Source organism: Alosa alosa, chromosome 5 (genome assembly GCF_017589495.1).
Source record: "Alosa alosa isolate M-15738 ecotype Scorff River chromosome 5, AALO_Geno_1.1, whole genome shotgun sequence".
Lineage (NCBI taxonomy): Eukaryota > Metazoa > Chordata > Actinopteri > Clupeiformes > Clupeidae > Alosa > Alosa alosa.
The window spans coordinates 17,813,496-17,834,522 of NC_063193.1; the positions used below are offsets into that span (position 1 = coordinate 17,813,496).

The window sequence follows — 21,027 nt, forward strand, 5'->3', positions numbered from 1 at the left end:
GGAACCATGACAATGAGTAGCTGAGCAAGGCTTGTGCTTATGCATGCACAAATCCAAGCACCAAAATGTGTGTGCATGCATGTGGCCCATGCACACAGTCAGTGCACATAGAATATATGTTTCCAGATAGACTAAAAGAGCAGAACCTCTATCTCAGCATCTTTATGAGCTGATCCCTTTGTCTCCTCTCTGTCTGACTGCCCTAGCTGGGTCTGTTGCCGCACACAGGAGTATTAAGGAGGTTTATCTTTAAGACAAGTTGTGGTGACCCCTGATCCTTCCTCTACCTTATGAAGGAGCAAGGCAGCAAACAAATACTCCATCATGGCAAAAACGTCTGCAGAACCCAAATAAAGCATACCTTAATGGTAGCGGGCTAGCACTGCCTCTGCTGTGCCTGTTTTCAGTGCATCTAAGAGCTATCTGCCTCGGGGCTAAAGCTACATGTTCTCTGTTAGCAGCTTTTAGTAATGTGGATTGTTCATCTACTGTAAACAGAGTAAATGTTAGAGAATTATTATTATGGCGAATAAAATGCATTGATTAGTGTAGTGTTAGAATGTGTTATTTATCCGCTGCAGTCCAAGGGACCAGCTGGTTGTGACGTGCAAAAATGAAAACTTGTCTCCCCCAGTGGTAAAGTGGCCATCCCAACCTGTTATGAATTTGCAGTCAATGAATCCTCCCTCCTTCCTCATCTCAGGAACCCGTTAAGGAGTCTCATGATTAGCCTACACTATGTAGAGTAAACTTTACGGCATCACTGCACACATCGTCTCTTTGTGAATTAGTGGTCCGAGGAGACTCCACGGCGCTACAGAAGCAGCGTAGCGTTCTCCCATCTGGACAGTAGTGCAGTCGGATCTTTCACGGCCTGGCCATGTTCGTTCATCTCCTGACTTTATATGGTAAGAGTTATGTCAGTCTAAGTGTGCAACAGCGAATACAATATTTGAAAGGCTCTAGGATGCAGAGTATCAATTTCGCTGTCTTCTGTGATGTTGTCTTTTACAATTTGAAAACAATGAATTACACACTAGTTGTGCGTATTCTTCGTCTCTCGCTCTCTCTCTTTTTTTTTTTTTTTTTTACAGCGGGCAGACATGGAGAGTAGAATAAAATGTATTTTCATTCAAGTCGGACTGAATGAACGCGAACTGATTTGCTCCCGGGAATGGACTAAAAACCCGTTGCATTTGCTATAACTTCGTCAACTTTCCCCTTGCAGTTATAACACTGGTCAACGCTCAACAGCAGCAGTTGCTCCTGCCCGGTTCTTGTAGCTTCGAGTTCAGCACTTGTGGATACACATCGGATCCTAACTATGCTACATGGACAGTCAACGAAGAAGGTGTAGTAAAACATTCTCCTAGTTTTTATGACTTTGACTTGCAAATGTAGGCTGTGTGAGATTACTAAGATGTCTGTTCTCTTCCATCTGTATTCGTTCATTCATTTAGTCATTCATTCTCTCTCTTCTTGTTTTGCATCCAATTTAACCTGGATCTGATAATCAAATTGATTTAATCTGATGTCAAGTTAGGATATTAATAGATGGCTGAGGCTAACATGTAAAAAGAAGCTCTGATAAAGCACGCCTCAATGACATTACTATTTATATCAAGATCCTTATACAACAGAATGCAATCAAGCTTAATGCCGTGTAGGCTATATGTACATTCGGTTTCACTGTTTCCTCCGTCTGTTTGCCTGCCTGTCAATGCTGATATGACAGGTTGCTCAGCAAGACGTTTTATCCTCTCAGTATTTGTTTGCTTTGAATTAGCTCTGACCTGCTTGGCTTGAGAGTCCTTGTATGTGTTAGGTTTGATTCTAGACTTCCCTATTTTCTTTCACAAGTGCAATAAGAGAGGACCTGTTTTCAGATTTACACAAGCAGATGATAGTGTGAGTCATAAGTCTGATCAGAGTCTAATCAACCATCCCTCATTACTGTAGGCTCACTCTTTCTCATTGCTGGAAAGGTCCAGCATGAGGCTGGGAAGTCCTTTTCAAGATGCATCCAAAAACAGCAATCCATTTCATGATCTGCCTTTGATGTTTATGTTACACAGCTAAAAATAAGCCGTAGTTATGGAGTTTCTGAGCAGTTGCCATATGCCAGACATTCTCACCTTTTACTTCAGTATAGCCACTGCAGGGCCGCATGGCCACAGTGTTGGATAACAGTAAGAAATCGTGTAAATTTGTTAAATAAGTAAAAAGGAGATTGGAAGCTCAGGAACAAAGCATAACAGAGGAATACTAATTTGGGGCAGCCTTGTGTCATGCGTTACGCTGCCAAGACGCATGCCGCTCGCCCTGACACAACCCTCTCCATGTCAGTGGTCACAGCATGCTTCCCCAATGGGTCGATAAATAGAACCATAAAAACCACGACTGGGTCATGTCTGTGTTTACTGTTTGGTTGCCTGGGCAACACAGGACCCAGTACTGGAAACTCAGATGAGCACCCCAAAGGCTACTCTTTTTTTGTTGTATTTGGTAGGTTGCAATAAACTGACAGCAGAGCGAGGGAGCGAGCACTGTGCACATGTAAGGACAAACTGTCTGATTTAGAGTGGTCTTCATGATGAGTCAGCATTTGAGAGGACATCCAAGCTCTGTTTGTCTGATCAAAGACAGAGAGGGGGGCATGGGTTAACAAAAGCCCCCCTGCTACCCCCGTTTCTCATCAAGACTTTTCCAACATCTGCAAAAAAAATGATTTGTAAGCATTTCCTGGAGGAAAACCAGACTTTCTTACAGACCTCTTTTCTCACTCCTTGGCTGGGTCCTCTGAGGCGCACAGCCGCTTGAGTAAGTGCTCTACTGTGCCATTACAATCTGCTACAGTAGCGGCGGTCATAAAGCCTTAGCATATGAGAAGGGTCAGGGGTCCATCAGGGTCTGTGTCTTGGTGCCTCGAGGAAAGGTGACTCGGCATTTGTCTCTCTCACTGATGTGTGTGCACTGCTTAAGGCACCGTGCATCTGTGCTATCAGGCCAGACGAGTGCATGATGAGATAACACAAACCATGTGCTGATGGCAATACCACCTGCATTGGTACGTTTGGACCCACAGGACCTGTAATCTCGGCTAAAACATGAAGTGTACCGTTCATGTTTTCCATATCGTAGGGGTCCTGTTAGTTTGGTTTATTGGGGATGTCAAGAATAATCCATACATTGATGGTTATACCAGGGCCCTTGCTAAGGGTTTTGAAATGCAGGTCAGAGATAGGAAAGAAGAAAAAGAATAGTCCTCCCTGGCATCTGGAATGAATCACTTTCACCTTTAGGACATCTGCCCGTACCGTAGAAGGCTATAAAAGTTAGCAGTATTGCAATAACATACAGATTCCTGTGTTTATATTGAAAGCGAAGACCAATTTCATAAAGTGTCTTTTTCCCTAACAAATGCTTTGTCTCTAAATTTATAACGCTGATTTATTTGCTTTAGTTCAACATTCATTAATTTCGACTTGCGTAAAACTGGAATCTGTTACTGCTGTTGCACACTGTCTCTCTCAGCCAGGAAGAGAGAATTTCCATGCAGCTCTAATCCACACGCCGTTCCAAGATGCAGTTTTAATCTGCAGGCGAGACACGCCGGTTGATTCATTCTCTCCACTGAGTGTATAAAACACAGTGCGAAGAAAGTCCAAGACCAAATCCACACCTGTTCCCTGACAGCACAGGCATCCATGTATCATGTTGTCAAATGATTGTCTGGCAGTTTGACACTGAGATACGTCAGGAATGAAGCTCCATTTACTTTAATGATCTGAGTTGTCGAGCCATGACTGCATTGACAAGGACCTCAACAGCTGCTTCCTAAAAAAAAAACCCTACATGACAAATGTTCTGCTCCCGTTGTAAGAAGTGATAGAACAAAGGTTTCTCATCATGCTGGCCACATGACAAAGGGTTTATATCTGAAGGTTTCTGTTTTGATGATGATTGATGTAAGGTTGGATTTCAAAAGGAATGCATTTCAGGTTTTTATGCTGCTGTTTCCTGCAATATCTAACTGTGATAGTAAATTAACTTCAGCTTGAATGGGGACCTGTAGAGGAGACCATCATGCATCTCTCTCTCTCTCTCTCTCTCTCTCTCTCTCTCTCTCTCTCTCTAGGGCGCTTCATCACTGCTGATGCGTCCCTCATGGGCTCTAAGGACAAGGCAGTGCTGCAGAGCTCGGAGCTGGAGCTGCTGGACTGGAGCTGTCTGAGGATGGTCTACCAGATCACGGGCAAGGGCTCGCTCCAGCTCCACCTGCGGCCCGATGGCGAGAACTTCGACTACACGCTCTGGACCTCAGAGAAGACCTCCGACAGCTGGCTCATCGCCAGCGTGGACCTGCGCAACATGTCCAAGCCGTACCAGGTATCCATACTACTGAACTGACGGTAGAAGGAAAACATGTGCAGCCCAGGCAGTGTGCAGAGAGATCAATGACTACAGTGTGGTTCCTGTGAAATCATGAGAGAGAGTGAAAATGCATGGTGAGGAAGAAAGACCTTCCCTTGTAATGAAATAGGAGAGAAAAAGCAACGTTGCACTTGAATTGTGCCTCATTAAATAGACGTAACTCCAAGTGTTGAAATGTATACTAGAAAATTGGATGTAAAAGTGATGTACTGTAAATTGTGGTGGAAACACAATGCAATGCAATGGTGAAAATAATGAAGAAAAACAAATAATTTCATGTGCTCCATCAGTTGTGTGGAAGCCATAGTGTCTAAGTTGGACAATTTGTTTATGACAACTATTTCAGTAGTGAAGTAAGACATAAATTGTTTCCTCAGCTGTGGAAATTAGCCTCATAAACTAAAAGCTAGCCACTCGACTGCCATTTACACTTTAGGCACACACTAAATGTGTCTGGCCACAGTCTGCTGAGTATGTGGCCTTAGAGTAACCTGACTCTCGCCAGATGAATTTTGTTGTACCTAGCTCCGCCTAGCTCCACTCACATCCATCTGGGATCGCTTCCGTTGAGAGTGATTTCGGCACCAGATTTTATGGTAGAGCCAATCAGGACGCAGGGCGGGAGTTTTTATAGATGTGACATAGCGTAGAAGCAACTGTGAGACTGTTCTCAGTGTCACGGGATGGCTTCGATGTGAGTGGTTGAAGTAGCACGTCAATAGATGACGGACAAGTGGCTTATCCAGTCATATGCAAGGATTTTTGATAAGGCCCAGCCTTCTGAAACACCACTCCAATGGATCGATCCCAGATGGATGAGTGGAGCTAGGCGGAACGAAAGGCCTAATGAATGGAATGAGTTAGAACTGATTAAGTATGCAGCCATCATAAGGTCTGTGCTAATTTCTTTCATTTTAGTTGGTTGCCATGGCTTGCATACTCTTCTTGGTTTCCCTCCATACTGAACTTGCTTTTCACTCTATATTGCCCATCCCCCTCTCTCTCTCTGTGTTTATCTTTGACACTCTTTTAAGCTGTTAATGGAAGGGCGTCCTGGCAACACAGCAGGCAACAGCGTCGCTATCTTTGAAATCCACATAGTACCTGGATACTGCATAGGTCAGTCCGCTGTTTCATATCTCACTTTTTTCATTACTCATATTACAAAGTGAAATAAATGACTCGAGGGCTGTTGTGTTTTTAAGTGTGAACTCAGCATGTTAGTGTGTTTGTGATGAAAGAGTTGCATGCTTATCGCTCCATGCAGACAGGGAATGACTAACTGCTCTCTCTCAAAGAGTGTGACTTTGAGGAGCACCACTTGTGTGGCTACAGCAACCAGTGGAACCCCAATGTGAATTGGTACGTGGGCGGAAGCCTCGCCCGAGACCCCCAGTCCAACCTGCCAGATGACCACACCATGAACAATGAAAGAGGTATTGTGTGTACAGCGTTACAGCTGTAGGCTTCCCCCTCTGTATTTCTAATCCGTTGGGATGTATGGAACTCCCTCCGCAATTCGCCTGAATAGAATTCCCCCTTTTTTCCTATCTTTACTTTCAAAGGAACTTTGTTTGGATTCTCTTTTATTTTGACTTCTTGTTGCATTAATGTGACAGTTCATCACAGTGAGCGATTATTTGTTCCTGCTGTTTTTTTGGGGTAGGACATTACATGTACGTGGACTCTGTTTACGCCAAGAAGTTCCAGGAGGTGGCCAAGCTGCTGTCTCCGATGACGACCACTCCCATGTCGGGTTGCTTGTCCTTCTACTACCAGAGGAACCAGGCTCTGGGCAACTACTTCTCCCTCCTCACCAAGGACGAGCTGGGCCACTACGAGGAGCTGTGGAGACCCGATGCCTACGCCACCCCCCACTGGAGGCTGGAGCAGGTCGACATCAAGGCTCCGCACCCCTTAGAGGTCAGTCAAAGGTCATCACATGGTGCCACGTCAGATCAAGGGGTGGGGGTGGGGGTGGGGGCAAAATAATTATGGCCCCTCGAGAATCTTGCCACACAGCACTACTTCACTGCTCGAGTGCACACAAGCAAACAATGCACCAGTCCAACTCAGATTCAGACATCCTCCCACTCAATAGCCAGTTGAGTGTAATAATGTGATAATGTCTCTTGATTTTGCTCAGTGTTTAGGTAACAGGGGAAGGGATTACTGGGAAGGAGCCACTTGAATCTCTCATTCTTTTGCCCTCTCCTCGTTTGTCTACGGGGCTAAATGTTTCCAGAGTTTCTCCCACCCTGGGCCTTTTATCTCTGTTTCATAATTAAACCCTGTCATTGCGGCCAGCAGAATCTGGGGCAGAGGCAGGACTTGGTCATTAGTAACTCAACTAGACTAAGTCATGGAAATATACACGCACACACACACTGACATACAGTACAAACACACACATACAGTACACACACACGCACATGCGGTTGCACACACGTGCGTGCGCACACACACACACACACACGTACACTGAGGCAAGTGAAAGAAAACAGTTTGAGCTGTTAGGTCATCTGTGTCATCCCCACAGCTCAACTCTGTTTTTATAGCCTTTTACAAACATATGCAGGCCCATTGAGACCATTCAAATCAATTGCTGTGTGAACTTGAAAATGAGTTATTGGGTGGGTTAGTATCAAGGAATGTTATATGATGTGAAAGTAAAAAGTGAATGCCTATATGTTGTAGCTACAAAGCTTTTTTGCAAAATAGCCTACCTTTCAGAAAAAAATTTTTATGTAAGAGCTTTCGATTGAGAGGTTGCTCGTAACATACAGTATGGGTGCTGTTTATGTCAGACTTATGAGGCCACAGTTGTTGTTGTGCCGAGCCTCTTCAGGAGGATTGAGTGGTGAACTTGTGTAAACACACACAGACGGGGCTTGGCTAGCGTCTGCTGCTCCTGAGGTGTTGCAGCTGGCCTAAGTGAAGGTGTAAATAAGTGTGTGTGTATGCGTGCGTGTGTGTGTTTGTGTGTGTGTGTGTGTGTGCGGGAAGAGGTCAGAGGTTTGCTTTGACACATAGTACTTCATCTCTGTGAACCTCCACATGTTTCCACTGCTTTAGTCTGCATGCTTAAAACATTGTGAAAAAAGCTGCACAACTCAAGACAGGTGCAATACATGATAACTGAATAATGGTAATCATTTTATACTTCCATTTGAAGTAATATTGATGTACAGCATGATGCTCACAATAGAATATTTTGGAATATGATTGCTTTAGTTTTGTTTTCATTTTCTGTGATGTGGTGTAAATTGTTCCATGAGGGACACACATGAAAAGAATGCCATCTGGTTCAATGCCATCTCCCGACATATTCTTAAAGGCTTTGGAACCCCTGTATTAAAGTTCTGTTTTAAGTATATTTCCCTTGTCTTTGTTGAATGACAGAGCTATATATAATGACTAGTATTTACCTCTCTGTTGCCAGGTGGTGTTTGAAGTAGCTTTCAATAGTCCACGCGGAGGGTTTGTTGCCATTGACGACATTTCCTTCTCACAGGAGTTCTGCCACTCAGAAACAGGTCAGAACTGTTCTTGGTTCCTATGCAGACAGTGTCATTATGGTTTCTTGACTTTAGAAATATGTGTTTAATTCAAAGAGAGGTGCTGATGGGGTATGACAATACCAACTGAACGGTCCAAATTTCATTTACTTGGAATCGATATCAGAAAACCCTTGAGACAGACATTCCGTTAGAAATAAACAAAATAAAGCTACAAACAGATGTGAATGCTATTTGATTGAAGTCTACTTTCATAACTTTATTCATGAATCAGGCCACATTCTTGGCTCAAACTGACTACTTTGTTCACTTTGTGTTCTTCCAGAGCCCAACTTTGACCCTTCCATCGCCAACTGCGACTTCGAGGAGGGTTTCTGCGAATACCACCAGGAACGTGTTGGTGGCTCCGTGTGGAACAGGGTTTCAGTGAAGCCCAACGTCTACAGGGTCGGAGACCACACCACTGGAACTGGTGAGAGCCGAGAAACGGGCTTGGAACACACTTCCCTGTGGTCAGCGAGACGTGACCCTCCTGAAGGCAGTCCACTGTTTCTATCAGGGCTCCTCAATAACGCCAGTGTTTGGTGCAAATTGTCACAATCACTCCTGGTTAAACATAGAACAAACGCTGCTATTGTTGCTCCAGATAAAAATAGAGCAAGTACTGCACTTGCCCTGTCTCCCTGCCAGTTTATGTAGTCTGACAGCCCTCTGCTTCTTATGCCTATCTTAACTCAGCTTGTGTAATCTTTATAATATATGCAACCGTGTAGCGGAACTGTAATTGCAGATATTTTTAACGTGCTGATAAATGGATTTCTTCAGACTTCAGGGCTAGATTGTAGAGTTTACTTAATTCACTTTCATGAATCAGTGCTATGCATATTTTATGTACATTCATAATTAATAAACAGTTAAGTTGAGCGATGGGAATGTTTAAGACACAAACTCAGGCCTATTAAATGGTTATCAAATGTATGTCTCTCATAGATCTTAATGGCAGTGACAGATGCTGTTAACTCAGGGATTTCTCATTGCTTTCAGCATGATTACTGCAATAGGAGGAAAAAAGATAATTGATGTTCAAAAAAGTAATTATGCACTGCAATGGTATAAAAAACATTATTATTCCCTGTTAAACACACTTTCAAAGAGCTAATAAAGAGAATGATGTAGTGTAAGTGCTGTAATCACTCCTTCACTCTTTTCACAGGCAATTTCCTCCTGGCCAACACCCGCTTCACCTCTCGCCCGGGCTATGTGGGCCGGCTTCACGGGCCGGTTCTGCCGGGGAACCACAAGTACTGCCTCAGGTTTTATTATGCCTTACATGGCTTCATGAAGATAGACAATGCTCTGGCTCTGTACATCTACGACGAGAACAACGTGGCTCAGGAGAAGATCTGGACAGTGTCCGAGAGCTCCAGGGATGTCTGGACTGAGGTGGACATCACCTACCAGAAGCCCATGCCCACCAAGGTAAGGGTGGATTTCATTGCTCCCCAACTGAGCCCTGCCCCTCAACTCTGAACCGTAGGGACACCAACAAACTCTTAATGTAAACAGAACTTTTAACAAGTTTCACACATTAAAAAGGACCATCAAGTCATCATAGACGTTTGTGTGAAATAATACTTCACAGTTTTTTATCGGAAAGAAAATATAGGTTTATAACTAGGCACCTTGTGTGAGCTCACTGCTAGTATAAAGGTCACATTACATGACCTTTATCACATGATCTTCTTTTATTATATGCATATAGGTGTCTTCACATGCTTCTGTGAAATAAGTGGACACATAGTCATACTTTGATCCTTTACAGTGTTGGAAAAATTATATCTTACAATACAATATCTAACAGTATCTTAATGATGGAGGTCACATGACTGTATGAATTGAGATCAGAAGTTACTGTATTACATGTATGTGTGTGTCTGTCTCACAAGTGGATTAATGATGAGCATCCTTACCTACATGAGTGGAAATGTATAAATGAGTCAGTCTTATGCTGTCACACCTGCTGTGTCTTATTCCTCCTGTGTTGCTGTTTAGCACTGGTATGCTAGCATTAGCCTACTTTATGTGTCTGTCCGAGTCTATGGCTCGTAGCAGGCATCCACTATGCCCCAAAAAGTACCCTGACAAGTCCTGACATGTTTGTCCCTTTTGCTTCTCAGATGGTATTTGTTACCATCTGTCGGAACTTCTGGGACTGCGGTTTGGTGTCTCTTGATGACATCACGGTGACAATTGGAGACTGTCGTGTCACAGCTGGTGAGTTATATCAGTATCGGTTAAAATAGTCTCAGAGCTGCTGTTACACTATGGGTTACCAATAATGTAGTTTACCATGACGTACACCTAGAATGAAAAACCGTATTGCATTTCTATGCCATTTCAAAATAGCCAGTGGTATACATACTTCATACAGCATTGCTCCAAACACTGCACATCTGGACATGGGATAAATTTAGTTAACCTCTCAGCAGTTACAATCACACAAGGGTTAAACAGGGCGGTGAAGCAGCAAGTAACAGTTCATAAAAATAGATGCTTCGGTGGCAGCTGCATTTTAAAGTAGCTGGAGTGGTGAGAGTCAGATGTTTTAAATTAGGCATTTTATTAATATTCAGTCAGTGGCTTTTATGTTCTCAGTAGCCAAGATATCAAATGGAATGCTACCACAACAGATTCCATTTCAAGCACTTAGATCTCCAAGCCCCCCACTTTAAGCGTCATTGTTGAGAAAAGCAATTAACTTTACGCTTTATTTCAAGACGTAACATTTTGGTCAGGAATATACAGTATGACAAGATAGGAAGCGACAAGGAAGTTGAAGTGAAGAAGGGCTGGGCTACGAATGCCGTTCGGTTTGGTCTTGGCTGTATGATGACTATTTTAAGAGTCAACCACTATGGAAAACATCCATTTTCCCCTGAGCTGGATAGCACTGGCTGTGGTGTGGAGCCGGAGCGTTTTAAACACCCAGTCTTCAGTACACCACATTTCAGAGCAGAAACATGAGAAGAGTTACTGTTATTAAAATATCACCAGCCGTACTTTCCCCATTGTAAAATTGACTGTAGTGGAGATAGTGGATGCCACTTCAACTGACAACTCTGCGAGAATATTCCCACATCTGTCTGTTCTTTCTCTGCTATGTTTTCATTCCATCCATAAAAAAAAGAGAAGCCACTAAGACAACCTTGTAAATCACCGATGACACAGGATGATGAAAATGTTTGCGGAAAATTACTTTACAGCTGGAGGACCTCAGAGTGTCCAAGACAAAACACATCTCTGATGTTCTCTGTAATTTTGTTGTGGAAGGGGAAACATAGAGGAGACACTTCTGAAGTACCATATTTTTTCTCTTGTTTTTAATATAAAGTTAACATTTAACCGAGGACACACAACCCTTCTTGACAGCGACACATCCAACACGATTGAATCTGAACAAAACACTTAAGATCAGACCTTCAACGCACACAGTCACAGTCAGAGGTTAAAGTTGTCCCTTGTTTGTTGTTTGGTTTGGTTTGGTTTGATTTCTCAGGGCCTCTGCGGCCGCCCCCTGGCCAGTGCAACTTTGAGCTGGGCGACTGCGGCTACACCCAGGAGAAGAAGCTGCACAGGGGCGGCTGGCTGCGCATCAGGGGTCAGACGCCCACCTCCTACACGGGGCCCAAGGGGGACCACACCTTAGGGGTAGGTGAGTCAACAACCCTCTCATCCCAAGTCTTTCAGTTTATGTTCTCCAAGTTCAGCCGAGGTTCATCCCACTGCTCAAGGCAGCTGATGTTTTGATGTGAAGAATCAACTGTATGCTGTAATGCGGTTACACAGTCATATATTTTGCATGTTATGAGAGAGATGACCTTTGGGAATCTAAGCTAAGGTAGTTAACTGATTAATCATATTTCTTTTAAGTCAAGATGTAGAAACTCACATTCCCAAAAGACTCACAGATATTAAATTCAGACTCAGAGTCACTGGCCCGTTAGTTAAAGAGTTTACAATCCTCAAGGACATCAGTCCCCACACTCTTAAAAGAATGAATAACGTAACAGTAGCGTCCTAACTAACAACCTCTGTCTGTGCCTGTTGTCAAGGGTACTACATGTACATCGAGGCCTCTCACATGTTACCGGGCCATTCCTCCAGGCTACTGACCACTGAGCTGCGAGGTTCGGACAGCCCTCAGTGTCTGGTGTTCTATTACCACATGTACGGCTCTGGCACCGGTGTGCTAAGCGTGTTCTTGCGGCGTCACGTCAGCCGTCACCGTGACATTCGCCACCGCGACTCCCTGCTCTGGCGACGACAGGGAGAGCAGAGCATCTCCTGGATGCGGGCCATGATCGACTACGACTGCTACACCAAGCACCAGGTAAACCAGTGCACCTTTCACCTTAAACACTGTCGTGCTGTGCCTTTCACCTTAAACACTGTCTATGTGCTGCCAGAGAACTCTAAAGGGTGTGTGATGTATAACATCTTACAGATTACAAAGCAGGTTCTTTAACCTGTCTGTGAAGTGCAGTTTTTAAACCATGATGAAAACCAGAGGCTGACCAGTACTTTGTGGTTTGTAATAAAAAGTGAAGCTGGCGTATGATTAAATACGTAATGTCTTTCTAATCTCCAGATGTGAGAAACAGATGTGAGTGTTTAAACAGATGGAAACTAAATTATCGCGGTGTGCTTTTTCCCCCTACAGATTATCTTTGAAGCCATTCGTGGCTCCTCAATAAGGAGCGACATTGCCATCGATGACATTGTGTTTAAAAGAGGACCATGCAAAGGTACTACACATATTAAAGAGAGAAACAAACAAACACTCCAATGAGAAACAACATCCAAACATTGCCCACTTCCCTTTTCTTAACCTTGGGGCCAGACCTAAGGTTTGCACGGGTTGCGTCCCAAAGGCTCATCCGTTCACAGGCGAGTGGTTTGCTACAGTAACTTCATTCATGCGCTGTGAGGCGGCGGCATCCCCCAGGATAGCTGAACTACGCTAGTGTCTGGTGGGGGTTACAGAATGTGTCCCAGTCCTGCTGCTCCCCAGGGCTGCTTCTGTGGTGTTGGTCAGGTCTGCTGGGAGAGAGAGAGGAGTGGTGTTGACGGGGGATTTGGAGGGGGTTGGGAAGAGGGGGGTATCTGCTGCTGAGTTATCCTCTGTCTCTACCCCCCCATCCATTCCTCTCTTTAAACTCTCTGTAGTTCTTTCCCCCCATGAACACTGAGGCTGTGCTTTACATTAGAACAGAATGTTACCATTGTGCACCAGACTTACTGTTCAGATAGCATGGATGCTTGCAGATGTCTTTGCAATCCTATTGAATACTGTACACCATACATGCACACTGGATCTGACACAATAGTTTTCATGTTGTTGTCTTGGTATTGATGCTGGATGGAAGATTGTACTCATGTGTTCTGTGTTGTTGTCTCTTCAGCAGATGCTGGTGACAGTATCCCGTACTCTGGATTCTCAGAAAACTTCAATGAGATTGAGTATTGAGCAATGCAATGCACTGGAGGGTTGATGTGTGTTGGTGTGTTTGCGTGCAGTGACTGGATTTGTGTCACAGATAGGAAGAATAAGTCAGCTTAAGCCACTTTTACATAGAGTAGAGCAATGCCAATATGAACAATCTAGTCGTGCATGACTAGGCAGAAAGGTATAGTCCCTCCCCAGCAAGTACTTGTGGTATAGGAAATAATGATAGGAAATGCTGGTTTAGTGTGATGTTATACAAGCAAATAGTTATGTGCCAGTGTCGCTCCTTATCATGGTGGGTGGTAGAGCATTGCTTGATGGTGACTAAAACATTGTTTTGATGTTTTCTTTCAAAATTCCCAATAACTTACCCAAATCGAAAAAAGCAACATGAACAAATGTATTTATATTTATCTGATAAGAGATACATCTCAGAAACTGAAAGTGAGGATGATGTCTGTGTATGTTTATTCACAGAAGAGTGTAAATTTTACACTGTTTTTACACAAATGCGACGACATGTTTTATTTTAAAAAATATGATCACTGAAACAATTTTTTTGTTAATGAACTCCAGTTATGGAGTCTAGGAATGTTAAGAGACCTATATGTGTTACCTTTTTCTAGGTACAATCATATTGAAAAAGGTTATATTGTCAGTCAGCATCTTTTTTTCCAAGACTACAATGGACAACAGGTGAATCCCTGGACTACTATGATTGAATTATCCATTTATGATTCCATCAATTTGTTTTTAATAAAATTGTTCAAACAGTGATTTATTTGTCATTCTTCCATTTATTCTCTTTTCACAATTCAGAAGTGTGAATTCTACCTTTACACTTGATGTGTGCTAGCCTAGAAATCTAGACGCTAGGCGCAAATTACATTTGCTGCCAGTCTAGCAACTCTCAGTTGGCTTGTGAGCTCCAGAAATCGAAACTTAATCAGGCCAATGAAATCGTGTATAGAGTCGTTAGGTGGGCTTAACATAATGATTGATGGCAGAGTTGCAACGGTTTGGCTTGAATTCCCTGCTACTTGAAAACAAATAAGATGGATGTTGCTGTTGGCGAACAGTGTGACACGAGTTAAGCTTTTATGAAGTTGGCAAACGTTTGAAATAGCCAACTAGCTCCGCTGGTGGGAAACGCATGGGACTCATAGCGCTGTCACTGTCCTATTGCTTGCAGAGGGAATTTGAAAGACAACTGATTATCCCGCCCCTCGGACTGAGCACTGCGAACGGTGAGTGCCCAGACCCTACATTTTAATGTGGGTCTGGCTCGTCAGGCTAGATGTGTGCCACTTTGGTTGTTAAAGGGAAGGTAATCAAGAATGATGGGGATGGGAGCTTGAATTCAAGTGTATGTGTTCAAAATGAATGTATAAAAAGTAACTGGACAGAGAAAACATGGAATTAGCCTATATTACATTAGCCTACTTTAATGTTTCCACAGCCTATTGCATTATCAACACAATATGAAATCAGATATATGTTAAAAAGTGCAATACAATAGAAGCAAAATTTCCTTGATCATTATGTGTGGATATGGCATGGTTTCTCTTATGACTCCCGAATGGTGATTTAGATATGTTTTTTGTAAAACACTATGTTTTGCTGACCAACACTGGGAATGTTACAAGGATCGACGCTGCCACCTTGTGGTAATTTGCCAACCTTGCGTGTTTAGCAAGTGAAGTTTTTGGCTCCACCATCAGTGTGGTGAAATCACTTTTTGAGATAAGCCTAGACTCTAATTTAAATGTTAAGTTTATTTAGAAATTCTTTTTCTATCTGAAGTGCTTACGATGCCTATAGAGATTTCATATTTATCTACGACGTTACAGTGCTGATTTAAATATTACGTCTGTGGGCCCTTCTGATTGACAGGCTTTTGGAGCAATCAGCATACAGCCTACGACATGGACCAAGTACCGCCTTCAACGTGTGGAACACGTGATCACTTTCTAAGTGAGTTGCCAAAAGAAAGCAAGGCATAGCCAACATTTGTGATCTTTGGCTTGTTGTTGGTGAGTGAGAAAACCTGTTGATTGGTTTAAGTCTACTTTCCATAATTTGCTCTGCACGGTGTGATTGTATGATAGTGGTGTAGTAGGCCCTATGAGTTTTGTGAGAAATTAAGAAGTGGTCGTGGAAGTTCCTTTGCCCTTGATGTCAAGTGTCTGCCTGTGTGTTTTTGTTAGAGGTTGGTGGCGATCTAAACTAACTTTACAGTTTCAATTTCAGCGAGAGTTGATACGTCAGAAACCTGGTTGGTCGTTATATTGTAGTCTACTGTTCATTTTGCCACTGTTCCAGGGCAAACGTTGCGAAACATTACTGCCGATCAACAACAATCATCAGAGTTGAGAGTATCGATCTCGTTGCCATTACAGTGACCCTGTTTGTTTGTGTGGTCTCGTAACAAGCCACTGTGGGCATAGGCCTACAGGCTACATTGGGAGGAATTACTTCTCAGTAGATTTGCAGAAATGTTTGAACTTTTTTGTAAAGGGTGCTTGGTTACATATTGCGAGGTTGTTTAAAAAGTTATTTCTAATTGAGAATAAATCTCTCTGTCTCTGTGGTAACACCATTCAAATAGAATAAACGGTTTCAACAGTTTGTTGTTGTGGTGCCGGAAGACATTAGCCAGACTCAATATTGTCATGGAATTGTTTGCTTTGTCTTAAACATGATTACCGGGTAGGCCTATGTAACATGAAACTAAGTATCCTGGTCGGTTTTCGCTGTGAAATCATTGTCTAGCTCAGAGTCTAGACTCTAGAGACCATTATTGCTGTGACGTGTTAACAGCTATTCTGCAGTTTGGTAGATTTGTACTTGCTAATTTACACCAATTTAGATTCTAAGTAAACCTGTCTTTTCCTTGTCCTAGCCTATATCTCAATACCACAAATTGCTTAAAATCACTGGAACAGTTTCACACTCTGGTTATGGCATAACTCATGTGTGAGGCATAACGGGACACACACGAGTGCAGGCTATGTTAGATTTGTAAAAATCTGCAGAAATGATTGATCAATTGCAGAAATGATATAACACAGGTTTTGGAATGAGGTTACTCATGTTATTACTTCCTCTTTTTCAGATTTCAGAGTTCATCAAGAAACTAAACCTATTTCACCATCATCTTTTTGGTTGCAGAAACATGTTATTGTCCAACGGGAACCTCACTCACCAGCACTACATAGTCTCTTAAATGATATAGTATTTTTTTTGTATAGTCCCTTTTCTGTCCTCATTATGTATCAAATAGTACAGGGAACTGTGGGGGATCTGTACCCTGGTCCCTTCACTAAGCCCCCAAAGCAGAAGAAATGGGGTCGACAAGGCCGTCCAATGTTATTTGCAATTATCCTGGGAGTGGTTTTAGTGATGTCAGCCATAGTAGCATGGTGCTACTACAGTGCTTCTCTGCGCAGAGCAGAAATCCTCAAAGCTGAATTACTGGACCTGAAGAAGGATGGGTTCATTATCCGCAATCAAGAGGGTGACATCATCTTCAGAATGCTTTTCAGGTCTGTGCTGGTATTTGCTGTGTTACTTTGTTAGCGGAAGTATCTTGTATATTGTATTACCAGGCAGTTATGAGTTGGTTCACATTTATCACTGTGCATACTGTACGTTCTGTTTCCTTTTAGGTCGGGATCTCTTGATCTGGACTCGTGTTCTAAGGAGGGCGGAATACTTCGCTGCGATCAGTCAGACACAGGGAAACTGAACTTCTTTGTCCAGACCGTCAGGCCAAAGGACACGGTGATGTGCTACCGGGTGCGCTGGGAGGAGCTGGAGGAGGGCCGCTCCGTGGAGCACGCCATGTCCTACAACGGCTCCCACTGGTATGGAGGTGCGGAGCGAGCCGTCCAGCATTGGCCCATGTCCGTGGAAGGCCAGGAAGCCCCCAAACCTTTCATCACCGGAGACGTGTACTCCAACCGCCAGGACTTTGGTAGCATTCTGGAGCGCTACTGGCTCTCAGCCAACGCCACAGCCATAAAGATTAATGACTCTGTGCCTTTTCACCTTGGCTGGGATGACAAGGAGAAGATTCTTCGCTTCCAGGCTCGGTATAATGACAGCCCTTACAAAGCACTACCCAGAAAGGTGGCACACGCCGAACTGAGCTATCGTGTGTGTGTCGGCCGCGATGTCACCTCCATACACAAGTACATGGTCCGGCGGTACTTTAACAAACCCAACAAGGTTCCGTCCGAGGCGGTGTTCCGCCAGCCAATTTGGTCCACGTGGGCCTTGAACAAGAGCGCAGTGGACCAGGAGAAGATCCTTAAGTACGCGTCAGACATCCAGAAGCACGGCTTCAACTGCAGCCAACTGGAACTCGACGACCGCTACACCAGCAGTTACGGCGAGTTCGAGTTTGACCCGGAGAAGTTTCCCAACGTCTCAACCATGTTTCAGAGTCTGAAGGACGATGGTTTCCATGTCTCTCTGTGGACCCATCCCTTCATTAACTACGAATCCACCAACTTTGACGTCGGAGTGAAGAGGGAGCTGTTTGTCCGAGAGCCCAGTGGACAGCTCCCTGCCTTAGTCCGCTGGTGGAACGGTATCGGGGGCATCCTGGACTTCACCAACCCAGAGGCCCGTGAATGGTTTGCTTCCCATCTCCGAGCCCTTAAAACCAAGTATGGGGTTGCCTCATTCAAATTCGATGCCGGGGAAACCAACTACCTGCCAAAGCAGTTTAGCACCTACGCACCCTTGCATGACCCCAGCACCTTTACCCGCCGCTACACAGAAATGGCCATTCCATACAATGACCGCGCCGAACTTCGGTCTGGGTACCAGTCCCAGAACATCTCCTGTTTCTTCAGGCTTATTGATCGGGACTCTGTGTGGGGTTACGACCTGGGTCTCAAATCCATCATTCCTACCGTCTTGACCATTAGCATCCTAGGCTATCAGTTCATTTTGCCAGACATGATTGGTGGTAATCCGAACGGGACTCTAGGGTCCACGGGCCTGCCTGACCGTGAGCTCTACATCCGCTGGCTGGAGCTGTCAGCCTTCATGCCGTCCATGCAGTTCTCCATCCCGCCTTGGGCGTACGACGACGAGGTGGTGGAGATTGCACGGAAGTTCACCACACTCCACGAGACCCTAGTGGCCCCACGAATGTTGGAGCTGGCCGGGGAGGTGCTGCACACCGGAGACCCAATCATCCGCCCTCTCTGGTGGATCGCCTCAGAGGACGAGGCGGCGTACAAGATAGACTCTCAGTTCCTCATTGGGGACGACTTCATGGTGGCACCTGTGCTGGAGCCGGGTAAACAGGAGAGGGATATCTACCTTCCTGCTGGCAAATGGAGAAGCTACAAGGGGGAGCACTATGACAACATGAAGGGTCCCATGCATCTTACTGACTACCCTGTAGATCTAGATGAAATAGCATATTTTGAGTGGGCAGGCTAAACAGTGCATTAACTACTGTTTAATGATTTTCTTGTTGTTTTTGCTATTCCATCGTCACCAGTTGATAAACCAGACCTTTATTTGTGACGACACTCCTGTCAAACTATGAGGTGTTTTCTCTTTGAAACTTGAAAAGATAAATGAAGTACACAAGAAATGGACAAGAAGATGCTGTCAGCACATTGTGTACTTCTGCTGTGTTCCCTAAATTCCACAGTAAGTATAATACTGAAACAATTTGTCAGAAAACTTCATTTCTGAAGTTACTGTGCCAGTATCCCTAATCCAGTATGGAGCAAGTAGTTTTTTTATTTTGATTAATGGATATAATTTTCTACTGATGTTTGTAAATACCTCATCTGTGTCTTAATTTAGCTTTACCTTGTCTCATGACTCATTTGTGGACAATTTTCCTTTTTACCATTTAATTTATTTTTTAAAAGAGGAAAAACTGATTAATCTTTAAATGTGCCAGTTATACCTTCATTGCTGCCAAAGTAATGTCTCACATAGTTCTATATCGGTGTAAATTTCACATTTATGTTGAATTGGAGCACTCCTAAGCCTTTGTACATTTTCTATGAGCCATTGTTCAAAGTGACCTTTATTTATGCATGGGATGAAAGGGAATTGCATGACTTCATACATTTTTCTTTTTTCGATAAAGGACCTGCAGTGTTATACTCCAGACACTCCTAAGACCTGTGAGGTATTCTAAATTACAGGTATTATGTTCTGTTCATTCTGCATATGTTATTTTACAGTCATTTCAGTCTAAAGCAATAACTATTTTTTAAACTCATGATCAAATAGTGTTGACTGTATATTTTGGATAAGACTGCCATTACACTATGCATACATGAAGAGTTATGCACCTTACAGGGACTTAGTTCAATTAAGAGTTATACATACAGTCTTTCCAAACAAAAGTAAATAAGAGAATACTATTTAATTGTGATATTAGTGTTATGGGACCACACTGGAAAGTAGTTCTCTCAATCTTCTACTGCCTTTGTGAAATGTATGTGAACTGTAATCTGAATAATAAGTGAGAATGTCAACTGCACTGGGATGTACAGCAACTGTTATTGAGTTAAATGTTGCAAATGTTGCACCTTTTTCATGGTTTTTCTTCTTGTAATAGGACAACATCTTAGGTGTGCCTGTATACCAGTCACACATGCAAATGAGAGGAAAGTAATGTGAAAGAATGAACTCATCTCTGCATACAACTGATTCAGGGCCATTCTTGTCATTATGGTGATAATTTGCTGGAACTAAATGGTTGGAGAAAGAAGGGATTTTGTTGTAATAATGTTTGTTTTAATCCAGTCAATAAATTATCCTTTGTTATAACTCCAATAAGTGTCAAATGTCTGTAAGTGTCCAATAAGTCTATCAAAACTAGTCTTTCAATCATTGACCTACACACACATTAGAGCTCTATGGGCTTTGTGTTCATTATCTAAGGACTCAGAGTAGGCTAATAATGCATACGCACCGGTGTTCCTGAAGAGGTTAAATTATCATATTTAAACTATTAACTGAGGACCTTTGTGGAGAGAACATGGCACAATCTGTGAGGTCTATATCTGTCTGCAGGCATGTAGCCAAGGACGGAAAACCCTGTAAGGTTGAGCGATGAGGCTGTCCCACAATTTCATTCTACAACCAACTAGTCCAAAATGTGGTCCAAACAGAGACTTTGCCGCCTCCTGCTGGTACCCTCAACCAGTCTATGTTCTCAACACATATGCGCAACACAGCGCAGTGTGAAACGTCTTGAATAATGGTGCCTATGCGCATGGCTACACACGTCATTCACGCAACAGCTTCTCTCTTTCGCGCAATACCTGCTGTGAGTCCCTATGCTTGAGTCACAAGCTCCTTCCAGCCAGAGCCCGTTTACGGAGAGCCGGATCACTCCCTATTAACTCCATTGTACCTGCAATATGTTGCAGTTCCGCTAGGGGTAATCACGAATAAGTGCAAAAACAATGGGGGTCTATGGAGCTAGACGGCTAAATTTGTCTCTTTCACCTGGTTGTCGTTGAGAAATTGAATATTTGATTGTGGTTTCTGCAAGCTCAATATGGATTATAGGTCAAA

General features: G+C 43.4%; 2 protein-coding genes across 7 annotated transcripts; both read left to right on the plus strand.

Annotated features, from left to right (window-relative positions):
• The first annotated feature begins 621 nt into the window (after window positions 1-621).
• Window positions 622-13,689, plus strand: mamdc2a (MAM domain containing 2a). 2 transcript variants are annotated; one of them, XM_048242687.1, is made up of 14 exons: window positions 622-908; window positions 1,229-1,351; window positions 4,139-4,389; window positions 5,469-5,553; window positions 5,733-5,870; window positions 6,101-6,357; window positions 7,877-7,970; window positions 8,278-8,424; window positions 9,166-9,431; window positions 10,130-10,226; window positions 11,509-11,664; window positions 12,065-12,342; window positions 12,673-12,757; window positions 13,415-13,689. In XM_048242687.1, the coding sequence occupies exons 1-14, from the start codon at window positions 881-883 to the stop codon at window positions 13,477-13,479; spliced, it is 2,070 nt and encodes a 689-aa protein (XP_048098644.1). In that variant the 5' UTR covers window positions 622-880; the 3' UTR covers window positions 13,480-13,689. The 2 variants fall into 2 exon arrangements, with proteins under 2 accessions (XP_048098644.1, XP_048098645.1); XM_048242688.1 differs by having other exon boundaries at window positions 13,418-13,689.
• Window positions 13,690-15,425: 1,736 nt separating this feature from the next.
• Window positions 15,426-20,280, plus strand: LOC125295129 (myogenesis-regulating glycosidase-like). 5 transcript variants are annotated; one of them, XR_007193634.1, is made up of 5 exons: window positions 15,499-15,667; window positions 16,574-17,003; window positions 17,127-19,134; window positions 19,586-19,643; window positions 20,063-20,280. XR_007193634.1 is itself a non-coding variant. In XM_048244300.1 (3 exons), exons 2-3 carry the CDS (start codon window positions 16,729-16,731, stop codon window positions 18,916-18,918), a joined length of 2,067 nt encoding a protein of 688 aa, XP_048100257.1. In that variant the 5' UTR covers window positions 15,426-15,491; window positions 16,574-16,728; the 3' UTR covers window positions 18,919-20,280. The 5 variants fall into 5 exon arrangements, 2 of the variants coding, with proteins under 2 accessions (XP_048100257.1, XP_048100256.1); XR_007193633.1 differs by having other exon boundaries at window positions 17,127-19,643; XR_007193632.1 differs by having other exon boundaries at window positions 19,586-20,280.
• The last annotated feature ends 747 nt before the right edge of the window (window positions 20,281-21,027 follow it).